The sequence below is a fragment of the Anolis sagrei genome, chromosome 1 (genome assembly GCF_037176765.1).
Source record: "Anolis sagrei isolate rAnoSag1 chromosome 1, rAnoSag1.mat, whole genome shotgun sequence".
NCBI classification, from domain to species: domain Eukaryota; kingdom Metazoa; phylum Chordata; class Lepidosauria; order Squamata; family Dactyloidae; genus Anolis; species Anolis sagrei.
In genome coordinates this window covers 324,895,356-324,911,802 of record NC_090021.1, presented here as the reverse complement: position 1 = coordinate 324,911,802, position 16,447 = coordinate 324,895,356, and the positions used below count along the sequence as shown (strand labels likewise).

General features: G+C 42.3%; 1 protein-coding gene across 6 annotated transcripts in view; it reads left to right on the top strand.

Moving 5' to 3' along the window:
• The first annotated feature begins 1,168 nt into the window (after window positions 1–1,168).
• CDC42BPB (CDC42 binding protein kinase beta) overlaps window positions 1,169–16,447 on the top strand; it is a 126,998-nt gene continuing 111,719 nt past the window's right edge. For 3 of the 6 annotated variants that reach the window (XM_067463009.1, XM_067463008.1, XM_067463007.1), the window contains exon 1: window positions 1,169–1,907. In XM_067463009.1, the coding sequence (XP_067319110.1) occupies window positions 1,730–1,907 (178 nt within the window). In that variant the 5' untranslated portion in view covers window positions 1,169–1,729. The remainder of the gene's footprint in view (window positions 1,908–16,447) is intronic. The other 3 variants (XM_067463011.1, XM_067463010.1, XM_067463012.1) reach the window with 2 other exon arrangements.

The window sequence follows — 16,447 nt, the reverse complement described above, 5'->3', positions numbered from 1 at the left end:
ACTATAAATCACAGCAACAACAACTCCCAAATGTCAAAATCATTTTTTTTTTGAGCGAAGGACATACATTAGGCTGTTAGGTGTCTTGTGTCCAAATTTGGTGTCAATTCGTCCAGTGGTTTTTGAGTTCTGTTAATCCCACAAACGAACATTACATTTTATTTCTATAGATAGATAGATAGATAGATAGATAGATAGATAGATGATATAGAATCTGGCTACCAGTATTAAAAAACTCTAAAATTACAACAGCACAACAGCGAGGAAACAAACAAGGACATCTAATCACCTCTCAACAAAAGTTTGCTCCAGGCACTGTCAGGCCATTATATGCTAATCAAGGTAGTCAGCTGAAACATTCACACCTAGCTCCAGCAGACAAGAGTCATTTGTCCCACCCTGGTCATTCCACAGATATATAAACCCTTTTTCCTAGTTCCAACAGACTGGTAGCCAGATTCTATATCTTCTATCTATCGTGTTCAGATGGAATCTCCTCTCTTGTAGTTTGAAGCCATTGTTCCATTGCGTCCTAGTCTCCAGGGAAGCAGAAAACAAGCTTGCTCCCTCCTCCCTGTGGCTTCCTCTCACATATTTATACATGGCTATCATATCTCCTCTCAGCCTTCTCTTCTTCGGGCTAAACCTGCCCAGCTCTTTAAGCCGCTCCTCATAGGACTTGTTCTCCAGATCCTTTATCATTTTAGTTGCCCTCCTCTGGACACATTCCAGCTTGTCAATATCTCTCTTGAATTGTGGTGCCCAGAATTGGACACAATATTCCAGGTGTGGTCTAACCAAAGCAGAATAGAGGGGTAGCATGACTTCTCTTCTCAGTCTTCTCTTCTTCAGGCTAAACATGACCAGCTCCTTAAGCCGCTCCTCATAGGGCTTGTTTTCCAGACCCTTGATCATTTTAGTCACCCAAAGTGGTTTGAACTGGATTATAAGATATGAACTGGATTATATGTGTCTATATTGATAGCCAGTGCAAAGCTGGAGTTCCTATTGGCAGTGCAGACGGGGCCTCAATTTGCATTTCCCCAGAAACAAGTCGGACGGATTGGATTTGGGGCGTGGAAGACACGAAAGTGTTGACCGCAATCGCAAAGCTCGCTTTCCCTTCCAAGATTCTATTCGGTTGGAATCAGAGGGCGGAGGGAATTCTCTCCCCTCTTCGCTGAGTTGCGCAAGTCGCGAATCAGCCGACGGCGTTTCCAAGAGCCTTTTTTTCCCCCCTTCCACTCCCTCTCTCCCAGCTCCCTATTGCCCGGATGGTCATAGCCATAGCCCTCTAGGAACTACGGCAAGCAGGTGGGTCCAACTCGTCCCAGGCATCTGAAGCCTGTGCTGCTTGCAACTACGGCAAGCGGCGGGGTCCAAATCCGTCCCCTCAGAGGCTGCGAGGAGGATTGGGAGGCTCCGCTTTCTCCTCAGCGGTTGCCAGGCGAAGCGAGCGAGAGGGCGGGTCCGGAGAGGGCGGCCCATGGACCAGCCGGGCCCCGAGCGGAGGAGCCGCCGCTTCCTCTCCTTCTCGGGGAGGCCTCTCGGAAGGCAGGCGGTGTAGCTCGGAGGCGGATGAAGGAGCGGATGAAGAAGCCCAGGCCTTGAGGCGCCGCCACCTCCTCCCTCCCTGTCTCTCTCTCTCTTTCCTCCTCGTCCTCCTCAGGCCTTTCCTCTCGCCCTTGGCCTGAGGTAGACGCCTGCCTCCTCCTCCTCCGCCGCCGCCATGTCGGCCAAGGTGCGCCTGAAGAAGCTGGAGCAGCTGCTGCTGGACGGGCCGAGGCGCCACGAGAGTGTCCTCAGCGTGGAGGCCTTGCTGGACCTCTTGGTGGGCCTTTACACCGAATGCAGCCGCGACTCGCCGCTCCGGAGGGACAGGCTCGTCTCCGACTTCCTCGAGTGGGGTGAGCAGAGGAGACAGAGCGAACCCTAACCCTCTCCCTGGGCCCATCTGCACTGTGGAAGGGATACGGCTTGACACCGCTTGAGCTGCTATGGCTCAATGACCAGGAATCATTGGTTTTGTATGTTTACACTAGGCGTGGGCAACCTTTGGCCCTCCAGGTGTTTTGGACTTCAACTCCCACAATTCCTAACAGCCGGCTCAGCCAGGCCTTCAAATGCTAATGAAGGTGATCAGTTGAAACATTCACACCTAGCTCCAGCAGAGAAGAGCTCTTTGCCCCACCCCAGCCATTCCACAGATATATAAACCCATTGTTCTAATTCCAACAGACCTCACTACCTCTGAGGATGCTTGCCATAGATGCAGGCGAAACGTCAGGAGAAATGCCTCTAGAACATGGCCCTATAGCCCGAAAAAACCGACAAGAACCTAGCCGGTAGGCTGTTAGGAATTCTGGGAGTTGAAGTCCAAAACACCTGGAGGGAAAAAGGTTGCCCATGCCTAATTTGCAAGGTCTAATGCAGGCCAGAGCTTGACACCGCTTGAGCTGCTATGGCTCACTGACCAGGAATCATTGGTGTTGTATGCTTACATTAGATGTGGGCAATCTTTGGGCCTCCAGGTGTTTTGGACTTCAACTCCCACAATTCCTAGATAGGCTGTTAGGAATTGTGGGAGTTGAAGTTCAAAACACCTGGAGAGGCGAAGGTTGCTCATGCCTAGTTTGCAAGGTCTAATGCAGGCCAGAGCGAAGGTGCCTGGCCAGAACAACCCTCCTCTCCCTGCACTGCATCTGCACTGTAGAATGGATATGGCTTGACACTGCTTGAGCTGCTATGGCTCAATGACTAGGAATCATTGGTTTTGTATGTTTACACTAGGCGTGGCAACCGATAGGCTGTTAGGAATTGTGGGAGTTGAAGTCCAAAACACCTGGAGGGCCAAAGGTTGCCCATGCCTAGTTTGCAAGGTCTAATGCAGGGCAGAGCAAAGGCTATGGCTTGACACTGCTTGAGCTGCTATGGCTCACTGACTAGGAATCATTGGTTTTGTAGGCTTACAGTAGGCGTGGCAATTCCTAGGAATTGTGGGAGTTGAAGTCCAAAACATCTGGAGGACCAAAGGTTGCCCATGCCTAGTTTGCAAGGTCTAATGCAGACCAACGCGAAGGCCTATGGCCAGGACAGCCCTCCTCTCCCTGGGTGCATTGTGGAACAGATATGGCTTGACACTGCTTGAGCTGCTATGGCTCAATGACCAGGAATCATTGGTTTTGTACATTCACACTAGGCGTGAGCAACCTTTAGCTGTCATGAGCAACCTGTCGGCTGTTAGGAATTGTGGGAGTTGAAGTTCAAAACACCTGGAGGGCCAAAGGTTGCCCATGCCTAGTTTGCAAGGTCTAATACCGGCCAGAGCAAAGGCTATGGCTTGACACTGCTTGACACAATTCCTAACAGCCTATCTAGGAATTGTGGGAGTTGAAGTTCAAAACACCTGGAGAGGCGAAGGTTGCTCATGCCTAGTTTGCAAGGTCTAATGCAGGCCAGAGCGAAGGTGCCTGGCCAGAACAACCCTCCTCTCCCTGGGCGCATCTGCACTGTAGAATGGATATGGCTTGACACTGCTTGAGCTGCTATGGCTCAATGACTAGGAATCATTGGTTTTGTATGTTTACACTAGGCGTGGCAACCGATAGGCTGTTAGGAATTGTGGGAGTTGAAGTCCAAAACACCTGGAGGGCCAAAGGTTGCCCATGCCTAGTTTGCAAGGTCTAATGCAGGGCAGAGCAAAGGCTATGGCTTGACACCGCTTGAGCTGCTATGGCTCACTGACTAGGAATCATTGGTTTTGTAGGCTTACAGTAGGCGTGGCAATTCCTAGGAATTGTGGGAGTTGAAGTCCAAAACACCTGGAGGACCAAAGGTTGCCCATGCCTAGTTTGCAAGGTCTAATGCAGACCAACGCGAAGGCCTATGGCCAGGACAGCCCTCCTCTCCCTGGGTGCATTGTGGAACAGATATGGCTTGACACTGCTTGAGCTGCTATGGCTCAATGACCAGGAATCATTGGTTTTGTACATTCACACTAGGCGTGAGCAACCTTTGGCTGTCATGAGCAACCTGTCGGCTGTTAGGAATTGTGGGAGTTGAAGTTCAAAACACCTGGAGGGCCAAAGGTTGCCCATGCCTAGTTTGCAAGGTCTAATACCGGCCAGAGCAAAGGCTATGGCTTGACACTGCTTGAGCTGCTATGGCTCAATGCCCTGGAATCATTGGTTTTGTACGTTTACACTAGACGTGGGCAACCTTTAGCCCTCCAGGTGTTTTGGACTTCAACTCACACAATTCCTAACAGCTGACAGGCTGTTGGGAATTGTGGGATTTGAAGTCCAAAACACCTGGAGGACCAAAGGTTGCCCATGCTTAGTTTGCAAGGTCTAATGCAGGCTAACGCGAAGGCCTCTGGCCAGGACAGCCCTCCTCTCCCTGGGCGCATCTGCACTGTGGAATGGATATGGCTTGACACTGCTTGAGCTGCTATGGCTCAATGCCCTGGAATCACTGGTTTTGTATGTTTACACTAGGTGTGGCAACCTTTGGCCCTCCAGGTGTTTTGGACTTCAACTCCCACAGTTCCTAACAGCGCTTTGAGTCGCCTGAGTGCTGAGAAAAGTGGTATATAAATAAAGTAAAATAAATAAATTTTGAAGGTCTAATGCAGGCCAGAGCGAAGGCCTCTGGCCAGGACAGCCCTCCTCTCCCTGGGTGCATCTGCACTGTGGAATGGATATGGCTTGACACCGCTTGAGCCGCTATGGCTCAATGACCAGGAATCATTGGTTTTGTAGGTTTACATTAGGCGTGGGCAACCTTTGGACCTCCAGGTGTTTTGGATTTCAACTCCCATAATTCCTAACAGCCGGTATGCTCGAAGGCTTTCATGGCTGGAATCACTGGGTTGTTGTAGGTTTTTCTGGGCTATATGGCCATGTTCTAGAGGCATTTTCTCCTGACGTTTCGCCTGCATCTATGGCAAGCATCCTCAGATGCTTGCCATAGTGAGGATCCTACTTCTGAGAATGCTTGCCATAGATGCAGGCGGAACGTCAGGAGAAAATGCCTCTAGAACATGGCCATATAGCCCGGAAAAACTTATAACAACCCAGCCGGTAGGCTGTTAGGAATTGTGGGAGTTGAAGTCCAAAACACCTGGAGGGCCAAAGGTTGCCCATGCCTAGTTTACAAGGTCTAATGCAGTGGTTCTCAACTTGTGGGTCACCAGATGTTTTGTCTTTCAACTCCCAGAAATCCTAACAGCTGGTAAACTGGCTGGGATTTCTGGAAGTGTAGGTGAAAATATCTTGGAATCCATAGGTTGAAAACCACTGGTCTAATGACTCACCAAACTGTACCATTCTGTAGAACAGGAAGGACATCTACATCAATCATGAGCAACCTTTGCCCTTCAGGTGTTTTGGACTTCAACTCTCACAATTTTTAACTTGTTAGGAATTGTGGGAGTTGAAGTCCAAAAACACCTGGAGGCACGAAAGTTGCCCCTGCCTGAAATTATGCACTGACCATTTAGTGTTGAAGAAAGTGGTTTAGCTGTTCAAATGATTACATAGGAAATCCCGGAACCAATTTGAGGCCTCCACGGTGATTACACAAACCACAGAGTGCTGATGCACATTAAAGGCTTTCTTTTGCACATGTTTGTTTGGGTGGTGCAGTTTGAAGCCAACCTCGAACTTCATTCAGTGGTCAGTGTAGATGGGACCTAAGGGCCCTTTCACACCCTCAAGATCAGCTTTAAACTGGGTTATCTGAGGGACATATACATAGCCATATAACCCAGAATATCAATGCAGAATAACCTACAATATCAGCTTTGAACGGGAATATCTGAGTACATACTCCCATGTATCTCAGTTCAAACCAGATAATGTGGCATTTTATTCAGCCTGTGGAAGGGGCTCCAGTTCACACTGCCATATATTCCAGTTCAAAGCAGATAATGTGGGATTTCATTCTGCTGTGTGAAAGGGGCCTAAGAGGTGGTAGGTAAAGTAGACTACATTCATTCTACAGTGTAGATCAAGCATTGGCAAACTTCAGCCTTCCAAGTGTTTTGGTTTAAGTCCAAAACACCTAGAGGTCTGAAGTTGCCCACACCCGCATTAGATATACTCAGTAGATGTCTGTTAGTTGAGTATTAGATGTACTCAATTTTTTTGTGTTGGGAGCAACTTGGGAAACTGCAAATTGCTTCTTGTGTGAGCGAATTAGCCGTCAGCAAGGATGCTGCCCAAGAAATGCCTGGATGTTTGATGTTTTACCATCCTTGTAGGAGGCTTCTCTCATGCCCCGCATGGAACGCTGGAGCTGACAGAAGGAGCTCAACCCACTCTTTCTGGATTCGAACCACTGACCTATTGCTTAGCAGTCCTGCCGGCACAAGGGTTTAACCCACTGCACCACCGGAGGCTCAATATACTTAATACAACGCTGTCAGGAATTGTGGGAGTTGAAATCCAAAACAAATGGAGGGCCAAAGTTTGCCCGTGCCTGGTGTGGATACACATCCCACTTCATCTGCCCCCAAGGTTAATCGTTGACAGATCTTGCATTGAAGGAGACTCCTAATTGATTCTTTGAGCTGGAGGCTTTGGGTGTGCTCCACGGGAAAGAGAGGATCCATGTAAGGGAATCTCTGACATGCATCTACAATGTAGAGTGAATGTAGTTTGACACCACTTCAGCTGCCATCGCACACTTATATGGAATCATGGGAGCTGGTCTTTGATGAGGCACCATGACTCTTTTGCAGAGGAGGCTGAAGAGCTTTCAAATCTCCAACTCCCAGGATTCCAAAACTTTGAGGAATGGCAATTACAGGGTGTCAAACTGCATTCATTCTACTATGGAGGTTCATCAGCTGAAGTTGGCTCATCAGCTGAAGTTGACAATAGCTGTACCAATTTATGGGGGTTGCAAGGAATAGTGTGGGGAAAATTTGAAGGAGCAGTGGAAAAAGGAGCATATCAATTGTCAATTGGGAAACAGAGATGATACATGTTGAGCATCCCTTATCCAAAATGCTTGGGATGAGAAGTATTTTGGATTCTCCTCCCCTCTCTCAGATTTTGTAAAATTTGCATACACAGTGAAATGTCTTAAAGATGGCACCCAAGACTAAATAAACTCATTTGTTTCATATACATCTTAGGGCTCTTCCACACAGCCAAAAACAAAAATCTGCAGAATATCAAGGCAGAAAATCCCATAATACCTGCTTTGTACTAGGATACCTGAGTCCACATTGCCATATATTCCAGTTCAAAGCAGAAAATGTGGAATTTTATTCATCTACGTGGAAGGGGCTTTATTTACAAAGGCAATTTTATACACACAGTTTGTAACAAAGTTGTGCCTGAAACAAAGTTTGTGTACATCGAAATTTCAGGAAACTAAGGTGTCACCATCGCAGCCATCCATGCAGACAATTTCAGATTGTGGAGTATAATTCCAGATAACTTGTATTGGAAGGTGACAGAGGGTGATGGAATGATATGGGTACTATTTGAAGGCCCAGTGGGAAAATAAGCATATCTTTTGTCATCTGGGGTGTGGTGATGATATTGTGGTGACTGTGTGGTTATTGTTGCTTTATTAGAAGGAGTAGTGAAATTTGTTTGATGACTGAAATGGGAAAGGTGTGTCATGCTGTTTAGGGGAAGTGGTGCAGGAAGTCCTTATGTGGAGAGGGCAGGGCATCTATGGTAGTTTAGGTGTGTGATGAGAGAAGCACTGTGTATAGGGTCTTTCTTGGGACCATCATAGGTATTCATGGAAAGGGACTGTGGCAACTTATTAGTTAGATCGCCATTATCAGAGTGTGGGGGTGCTAACAATAACAACAATGGAGCAGCATGTGTTCAATGACAATATATAAGTAGGGGATTTCATCAACTTACAAAAAATGAAGAACAGAGGTACTATACTGATTTGCAATTGTCTGGATCATTTCCTGATTGTTAAATATAACAGGTATAGGCATGGCTAATTTGCATTAACTAAAATGCCATGGCACCTTTGTGGCTTGAAACAGGAAATGATGGGATGGGGAGATGATGGTAGACCATTCAAGAAAGCTATTCTATGTTTGGTCAATCAGTGAAGTTCAACAAATTGAAACAAGATCTGAGGATGGGCACTGTTATTATGTAAGAAGTGGAAAAGTAGACTTCAAACATTGGTTTCAAGTTTGGGTGTGGTAGGAAGAGCATTGACTCAAGACAGACCCAGGAAAGATGTGGAAGAAAGATAATGCTGCTCATACATGACTAGAGCAGGAATGTTGCTGCAGTGTGAAAGGCTAGTATTGTCTAAATCTGAAATTAGGCTCAACCATTATCAAATACTAGTTCAAACTACAGCAAGCGAATCGATTATTGTCAGTAGTTAAATGTATAGTTGGCTGTTACATGGCAGAGATTGTTCAGTGTGGAAATAGGAAGTGAGGAGTGAGGAGGTAGGACACTTCTTGTATTTAGACCTGTGGGAAAGACTTGCTCACCTCTTGAAAGTGACATTTCAGATTCATTTATTATTTTGTTTATATTTTGCCTTTCTCCCAAAATGAGACCCAGATTGTCAGTAATATGGTAGAGAGGAATCTCATCATTCATTGGAGAATCACAATGGGTTATTGGAAGAGAGTGAAGACTAGAGCTTCATAGAAATATCCCACTCATTTCTGATTACCAACAAGATTTACTTTCCTAATTTGGAGACCATATGAAGAGTTCTGTTGTATCAGGACAAAGAGCTATATAACATCCTGTTTCTTTCATTGTGGCTTACTAAGGAGCCTGAAAGCAGGACACGAGTGCAATAGCAATTGTGTTCCCCAGCAACTAGTGCTGAGTAACATACTGCTTCTGATATGGAAAAGGAAGTCATTGTATGCCATTTCAAAGGACAAGGACATACGAGATGCTATTGCTGAAAGTTGGAGATACTGTGAAAATTAAGTACAAAAGTTTTATTCTAGTGTGCTTTTGTGTGAGTTTTCCCTTAGTTTTGATGTTGTGTGTATGTTATCTTTTTATTACTTCATTTTTTAGAGTGTATGATAGTAGGTGTGGTAAAAAAAATGAAGACAAATAAAAATGTATGTAGGAAATATGGCACTAAAGTATTTTTGGCTTGGTGCCAGGTTCAGCTTAGCCTGAAATGCCAAGTTAATCCCATGACCTTTTCTTAGCTTGTTCTACCTGGAATGGGTGGAGAAGAGGAAAAGAGAAGCAGGCACTCAGGTTCCACTCTTTCAATTGTATTAGTGTCATGTTCTGTCAAATTTGTTGCTTCTGCTAGCAAAAAAGACCACATTGCCAAAAGAATACAGTGGTTCTGTACAATTTTCATTATTATAGTTTAATATTGTGATAACTTTTGTGACAGATTCACACTGACAATGAAGAGTGTGTAGCAATGGAACAGGCTGATACAGGAACAAGGACTCAAGACAGTTCATTTTAAAATACACATTTAGAAAGGGATACATCTTTGTAATAAAACCATAGAAATATGTATCAGTTGGCATGTTGTTCTCAAATGCTGAGGATTACTGTTCTTAATCCTGGAAGTACTTATCTGTCTGTTTTTCTGTATAAAAGATTGGTCCAAAGTAAATCTGAAATAGTTTCAGATTAGTTTGTTTTGAACCAGATTTATTGCTGAGGAGAAGTAACTTCCACAAAAGTATGTGGAGAAAGTGATGTTAAGGACACAAGTGTGTGTTTTTCATCTTTGAAAAAAGTCTTATCTCACTTTTTGTTAGAAATTTTATTTTTAAAAAGAGTCATATATTCCCTTTCTCCTACTATGAGACACATAATGGTCCTAGATATGAGTGGTAAGGTACATTTTGATTCATCCTAGTCATACTTAGTTGTGCACTAAAATGCGGAACAGCTGGTTCTCAATTTCTGTAGGGACCACTGCTCTTTGTTATACATTAACCAACTAAGAGGATTCACTTCCTGAAGTCATCTGTTGATGTCAATAATAAGATTGCCAACTGAATAATTAAACACTGTCCAACATCTGCTTTGGAAGCATACAGCATTGATTATTCGTTTTGTGGCAGAAGAATGGTATACCGCAATCGGAGTTCTTTTTCTGATGTCAGTTAGACAGAAACTTTCATAATGCTTCTTGTAGAGGCCATTGTGTAATGGTTGATGTAGGAAATTGACAGAAACATTTCTGGAGATAAACACCCCTTAATTCTGATCTCACTGGAATAACATCCATAGCAATAATGGATATTTGGACAATCAAGATATTGGCATAATAAAGACATGAGCTTCAGACATTTGCATTCAGCTGCTTTGCTACTCCCTTTGCACACAACTGGTGAAACAAGCTGGGAACTGCAATTAACTATAGTTTTCCATTATATATGCATTTGGAGATCACGGTTAATAGCTTCCAAGCAAATCAGACTGGGGGATAGCTTTAAATTGTGTCTTTGTGTTCTTGTTTGTTTCTTATAAGGAAGTGATGGGAAGTTATGATTAACTGCATTTCCTAGTTTATTGTATTGCTTATGCAAAGGGAGATGTGATTATGAGCATGCACTTTATGAAGCTGAAAATTTGGTCATCTAAATGTGGCCACGCTGTTACAGATGACTAGAGTATTGATGTCCCATGGCCACTATTTGTTAGAGTATTTTTTGTTTTAAAAGGCACAAATGCTTTCTAAAAAATCTTGGCAATTTTGTCAATGGAAAGCTAGTTTAATTTAATACAAGGTACAGTTGGTCTCATACAAAAGAATTGAAGAGGATGCTCATGTTAATAAAGCTAATGATATAGATTGAAGTCTTATATTTTCCCCATCCTGTTCTTTCTTAGACTACCAAAAGCCAATATGAATGTTTAGGGGGGGGGGGGGGCGGAATCGATGTATCGGCCAGTTTCTGATAAAATATTGTCAACTGATTGTAGTTAAATTATTCAATTAAACTAAAACATTCCACTGTGCAAGTGACAGGTTGCATTTTTGGAATTATTTGTTGATTAGAAAAAGAAATAGGGACACCTCCCCGTCCGTCTGAAACTGCTATAGTAAAGAGCAAATCCAGCAGCGTATCAACTTATTTATTTATTTCACTTGTCTACTGTTTTACTTTGCCCAGCGGGGAATTCAAAGTGGTTTCCAACATCACTTTTCTCCTATATGGTGGCTTCTATGTGTGTTGATATCTGAAAATGAGCAGAAGAAGTAATGCATGGTAAACTTCACTCTTGAAGACCACCCATAACTGCAATTACAAGCTGCAGTACTCAGGAAACATATTTTGTCTGTATATAGCTTCTGTGGTGGGAGGCGGAGCATAAGTTGAGAAAGACAGTAGGTGTTGAGGGCATGGGGGTACTTGTTGAAAGTTACCTTTATAGTAAGTAAGGTAATGTGTCAAAATAAATGACTAATATTTGCCTATGCAAATGATCAGACCTTTTGAGGTGTCTAATACCTGGGGCTAAGCACTTCATTTTATTTATTCATTTATTTAAAATATTTATCTATGCCATTCAAGGCATTTTGCGGTGTCTGTTTGCATCACTGAAGTGGATTCTAAGTCATTCATGTTAAAACAGACAAAAATAAAAAGATCCTGCTAGACCAGCACTTAAATTATGACAAGCTCTCATTTCATAATGAGTATCTGATGGTTTCTTTGTTTTTTGAGTGTTGATGCTTGAACTTTTATGATGCTGTCAATGTCTTAGTTTTATTACACAGCCCACCATTTTTTTCTTGGTGTCTAAGTTTTTAGGCCTGTTCCTGGGGTTGTTTGGGGCGCTGATTCAGAAAATGGCATTGGATAGACTGCATCAGCTCTAGTTTCATAGATATAGTTATCATGATTTTCTATGGGCGAGCAGTTGGCATATGTTTTGTTTCTCAAAAATTAGAGCCGCTAGGGGATAGGTAAAGGTAAAGGTTTTCTCCTGACATTAAGTCCAGTCGTGCCTGACTCAGGGGGTTGGTGCTCATCTCCATTTCTAAGCCGAAGAGCTGGCATTGTCCGTAGACGCCTCCAACGTCATGTGCATTACTTTCCCGCGGGAGCGGTACCTATTGATCTACTCTCAATTTCATGTTTTCAACTGCTAGGTTGGCAGAAGTTGGGGCTGACAGTGGAAGCTCACACCGCTTCCAGGATTTGAACCTGTGACCTTTCAGTCAACAAGTTTAGCAGCTCAGTGGTTTAACCCACTGTGCCACCGGGGGCTCCCCGATAGGGGATAACTGGTGCCATTTTTGGAATCAGCAGATTAAATATACTCAGAAACAGGTCTAACATTTGAGGCACCAAATGTGTGTTAGCCAGTGTTATCACTGAATTAAATGCATGAAAAGGCGTGCACATTTGCTTTTTCAACCATTCTGCTCTTGTCAATATGGGGAATGTTCTGTATGTGACAGCACTGAAAATATACAATACTTTCTCAAAGTTTCTCTCTCTTAATTGATCTTGTCTGTCCATAATTTATATGTTTGTGTGTTTGTGTGCCTTCAGGTAGACTGTCAACTTATGGAAACCCTTTAAATTTCATAGTTTCCTTAGGCAAGGAATAATCAGAGGCTGTTTTACCTGTTCCTTCCTCTGAAATAGTGTATTGCCTAGGGTACCTTTTTTTCATTGGTAGTCTCTCATCCAAGCATTAACCAGAGCTGACCATGCTTAGCTTCCAAAATCAGTAAGAATCTTAGCGTATTTAGGCTCTTGTGTAAAGTTGTATGCCCCCTTTTTAAGTTCTGAAGTGTGCATGATTCCTCATACTTGCACCCACTGTTCAAGAATCATTTGCACCATCAGCAGCATGTAGTTGCACCCACTGTTCAAGAATCATTTGCACCATCAGCAGCATGTAGTTGGATATACAGGCAGTCCCTGGGTTATGAACAAGATAGGTTCTGTAGATTTGTTTTTACACTGAATTTGTATGTAAGTCAAAACATTTTTTAAAGTGTCACTCCAGCCAATTTTAAAAAGGTATGGGATAGCATAGGGAAGGGTTAATAGTTAATAGTTTGAAATTCATATACTGTCACCAAGTCAACTTGTATTATTACTTGTTTGATTGTATCAGCCATGTTTTCAAGAATTTTTTACACATTTTTGATCCTTATCTAGGAAGATGGAACATTTCAGTCCTCCAGAAAAGTGGATTTTAAAAAGAACAATTTATCAGTACAAATGTCATTTATTAATGTTGAATGAGCCATACTTAGGTTATTGTAGCATATTATTGTGCTGAATGTGATGTATATTGGTATTAGAAAATTGTTTATATGTGTTTGTGCATTTCTCTTCATATTCTGATTCTTAACTGTGAAATACTGCAATATGCTTTGAATAGTCTTGGGTTGGATTTTCAAAACTTTAAATTGAAAATGTTGGAATTAGAGCAGTATTCATATAACTTTACAACTGAGTTACATTTGACTCAATTAAAGGAAATGTTATTCACACAACAAGTTTGTGTAAACTTTGCAAATTTTGTAGAATGGGAAGAAAGTAGTTCATGCCTAAGATAGGTAGTGTAAGACTTTTTTGTAGGTAATTGAATTGCCATTTGAAATGGTTTCTCATCTGGCTGAAACCAGTTTATCAATAAATTTGTCAGTGATGTCTAAGAAAATAAAAACAAGCTTTTGATGTTGCTGCATATGTCAACAAAACCATTACTGGCAAGGCATGGAACAGTTTGCTTTTGTAGTTAAACAGTGATAATTTCTGTGTTGAAGTTAGACCTAAAAGTAAGTTTAAATATAGATAATCTTTACTCCTAAGTGTGAGGAAGCACATTTCTTTCTACTTGGTTTTTCCTTGCATAGCTTTCTGACAGATTTGTCATTTGCTGGCAGCAATGTGTAGTCGCCTTGGTGAGCACTCTAATGGTTACCTACATAGCATAGTAGAGGCAACAGGTGTTGAGAATGTGTGTCATCCATGGCTTCAAAATATTTATTAAAAAGAAAATCCAAAAAGTAAACTTTTTTTTGGTTATTTTATGATGCTATTTTATTTAATGAGAATTGAGTATCCATGAATTTTAGTCTCTATGGAAGGTCGTGGACCCAGACCCCAACAGATACTAAGGCAGTGGTTCTCAACCTGGGGTCGCCAGATGTTTTTGGCCTACAACTCCCAGAAATCCCAGCCAGTTTACCAGCTGTTAGGATTTCTGGGAATTGAAGGCCAAAAACATCTGGGGACCCCAGGTTGAGAACCACTGTACTAAGGGATTACTGTATTAATTTCCATATTCAGGCAGTTCCCGAATTACAAACATCTGACTTACAAACTACTCACAGTTAAGTATGGAGCAAGACAACAGGAAGTGAGAGAAATCTACCCCTCGGAAGAGAAATTCACTCCTGGAAGAGTTATGGAGAAAAGGTGACTCAATTTAAGCTTCCTTGCCAATCCTTGTTTCCACAACAAGCTATTTTTTCAAAATCCAATTATTACAGGGACAGAAAATGAGGTGAAATCTTCTGAACAGTGGCACACACAGCAAAGCAAATACAAATTCCCTATGCTATCCAAAGCTATATGTGGCTGGAATTACACTTAAAATTGTACCTGTTTTAACTTGCATACAAATTCAACTACAGAACCTATCTTGTTCATAACTTGGGGACAGCCTGTATTACAGAAACCTGACATTCATACTGTGAGATGCTTCAAGTACAATATTCCATTGTATTGACAGTGAATTCAGAGCAAAGAATAGTCGTAGTCCAGAAATAACAACAATTTTGTACCTCTAGGTTAAAAGCCCTTTCTTTATAAACCTTCAGTACTTTCCAATGGAAGGACAACATGAAGTCGATTTGCAGAGAGACAGTTAAGGAAGTATGTTCAAGGGGCTAGATGCTGCCACCAAGAAGGCCCTATCATTCATGCGAATATTGTGGGACTGAGAGAAGAGTCTGTCTTCAGGTTTTTTTTGTAGGAAAAGTGTTTGTTAGATAGGCAAGAGATCATAATTACTACTTAAATTGTTCCCAGAAAGATACTAATAGCCAGTGAAAACTTTGTAGCAAGGAAAGCATGTGGTCCTTCTAACAAGTCCCAGTTAATAGTGTGGCTTTAGTCCTTTGTACCAATTGAAAATTTTGCCATGCTGTAAGGGGGCAGAGATTGCTCCATTTACTTGAAAATTGTGCAATTTACTTGCTTGACCAGACCTTCTCTAGTATTTTTAATGAGCAAAAAGGGGCAAGTATCTATGTTGCCTCTCAAAAAAAAAAAACACTTCCTTAGGCTGTAGACATTGGTAAAAAAGCCCTTTTTATTATACAAGCAGGATGCAATGTTAATAGGAGTGTATGAACTGTAGTATTCAAGGCAGTATTCAAAGCAATTTTTACTTTGGTTGGTCTATATTCATTTCTTGGGGGCACATTAAATAAACCCCTGATTTCTCAAACAACCCTGGACAGCTCCTTAAAGATGCAGAATAATGCCTTTGTTTCCTGCACTGCCATGAGATAGACCAGGGGTCCTCAAACTTTTTAAACAGAGGGCCAGGTCACAGTCCCTCAAACTGTTGGGAGGGCCAGATTATAATTTAGAAAAAAAAACATGAATGAATTGCTATGCACACTGCACATATCTTATTTGTAGTGCAAAAAACATTTAAAACAATACAATAATTAAAACGAAGAACAATTTTAAGAAGTATAAACTTATTAGTATTTCAATGGGAAGTTTGGGCCTGCTTTTGGCTGATGGGATAGGGTTGTTGTTGTTCTTGTGTGCTTTCAAGTCATTTCAGACTTAGGTTGACCTTGAGTGAGGGCCAGGTAAATGACCTTGGAGGGCCATATTCGGCCCTCGGGCCTTAGTTTGAGTACCTTTGAGATAGACCTTCAGATAGGTGCTAACCTCTGTTCAGACTCATGCTGAATCCTTTGCCAGTGGTTACTAGCACCCTAGAAAATGGCATCTCCATTTGATTCCTCTAGGTTAAAAGGCACACTGGGGAGCAATTGTATCCACTTCTTCAGTTAATTTTCTTTACCTGAAGTAATGACTTGAAGATATATGCACACATGCACAAATGTTCAGGGGAAGATTGCGGGGTGGAGTAGGGAATTAGAAGCATGTTACTATTTCCATTCTGTTTTATTAGTAACTTGTTAAACTGTATTGTTGGCCTAAGCATCAGCAGGTCCTGAAAATTCTATAAAGAAAGCCTTGGAGTATAGATTGAATGTGTGGTTTGATTTCACAGTTAAAATTTGGATAGTCATACTTATTGTGTGTTTACATGATATTTACTTACATTTGCCACCTATATACAGATGACACCCAACTCTACTCATTTCCGCCTAAAGCCAAAGAAGTTGTCCTGACCCTAAACCAGTGCCTGTCAGCAGTTATAGACTGGATAAGGGCAAATAAATTGAAACTTAATCCAGTCAGAAGACAGACCAAGGA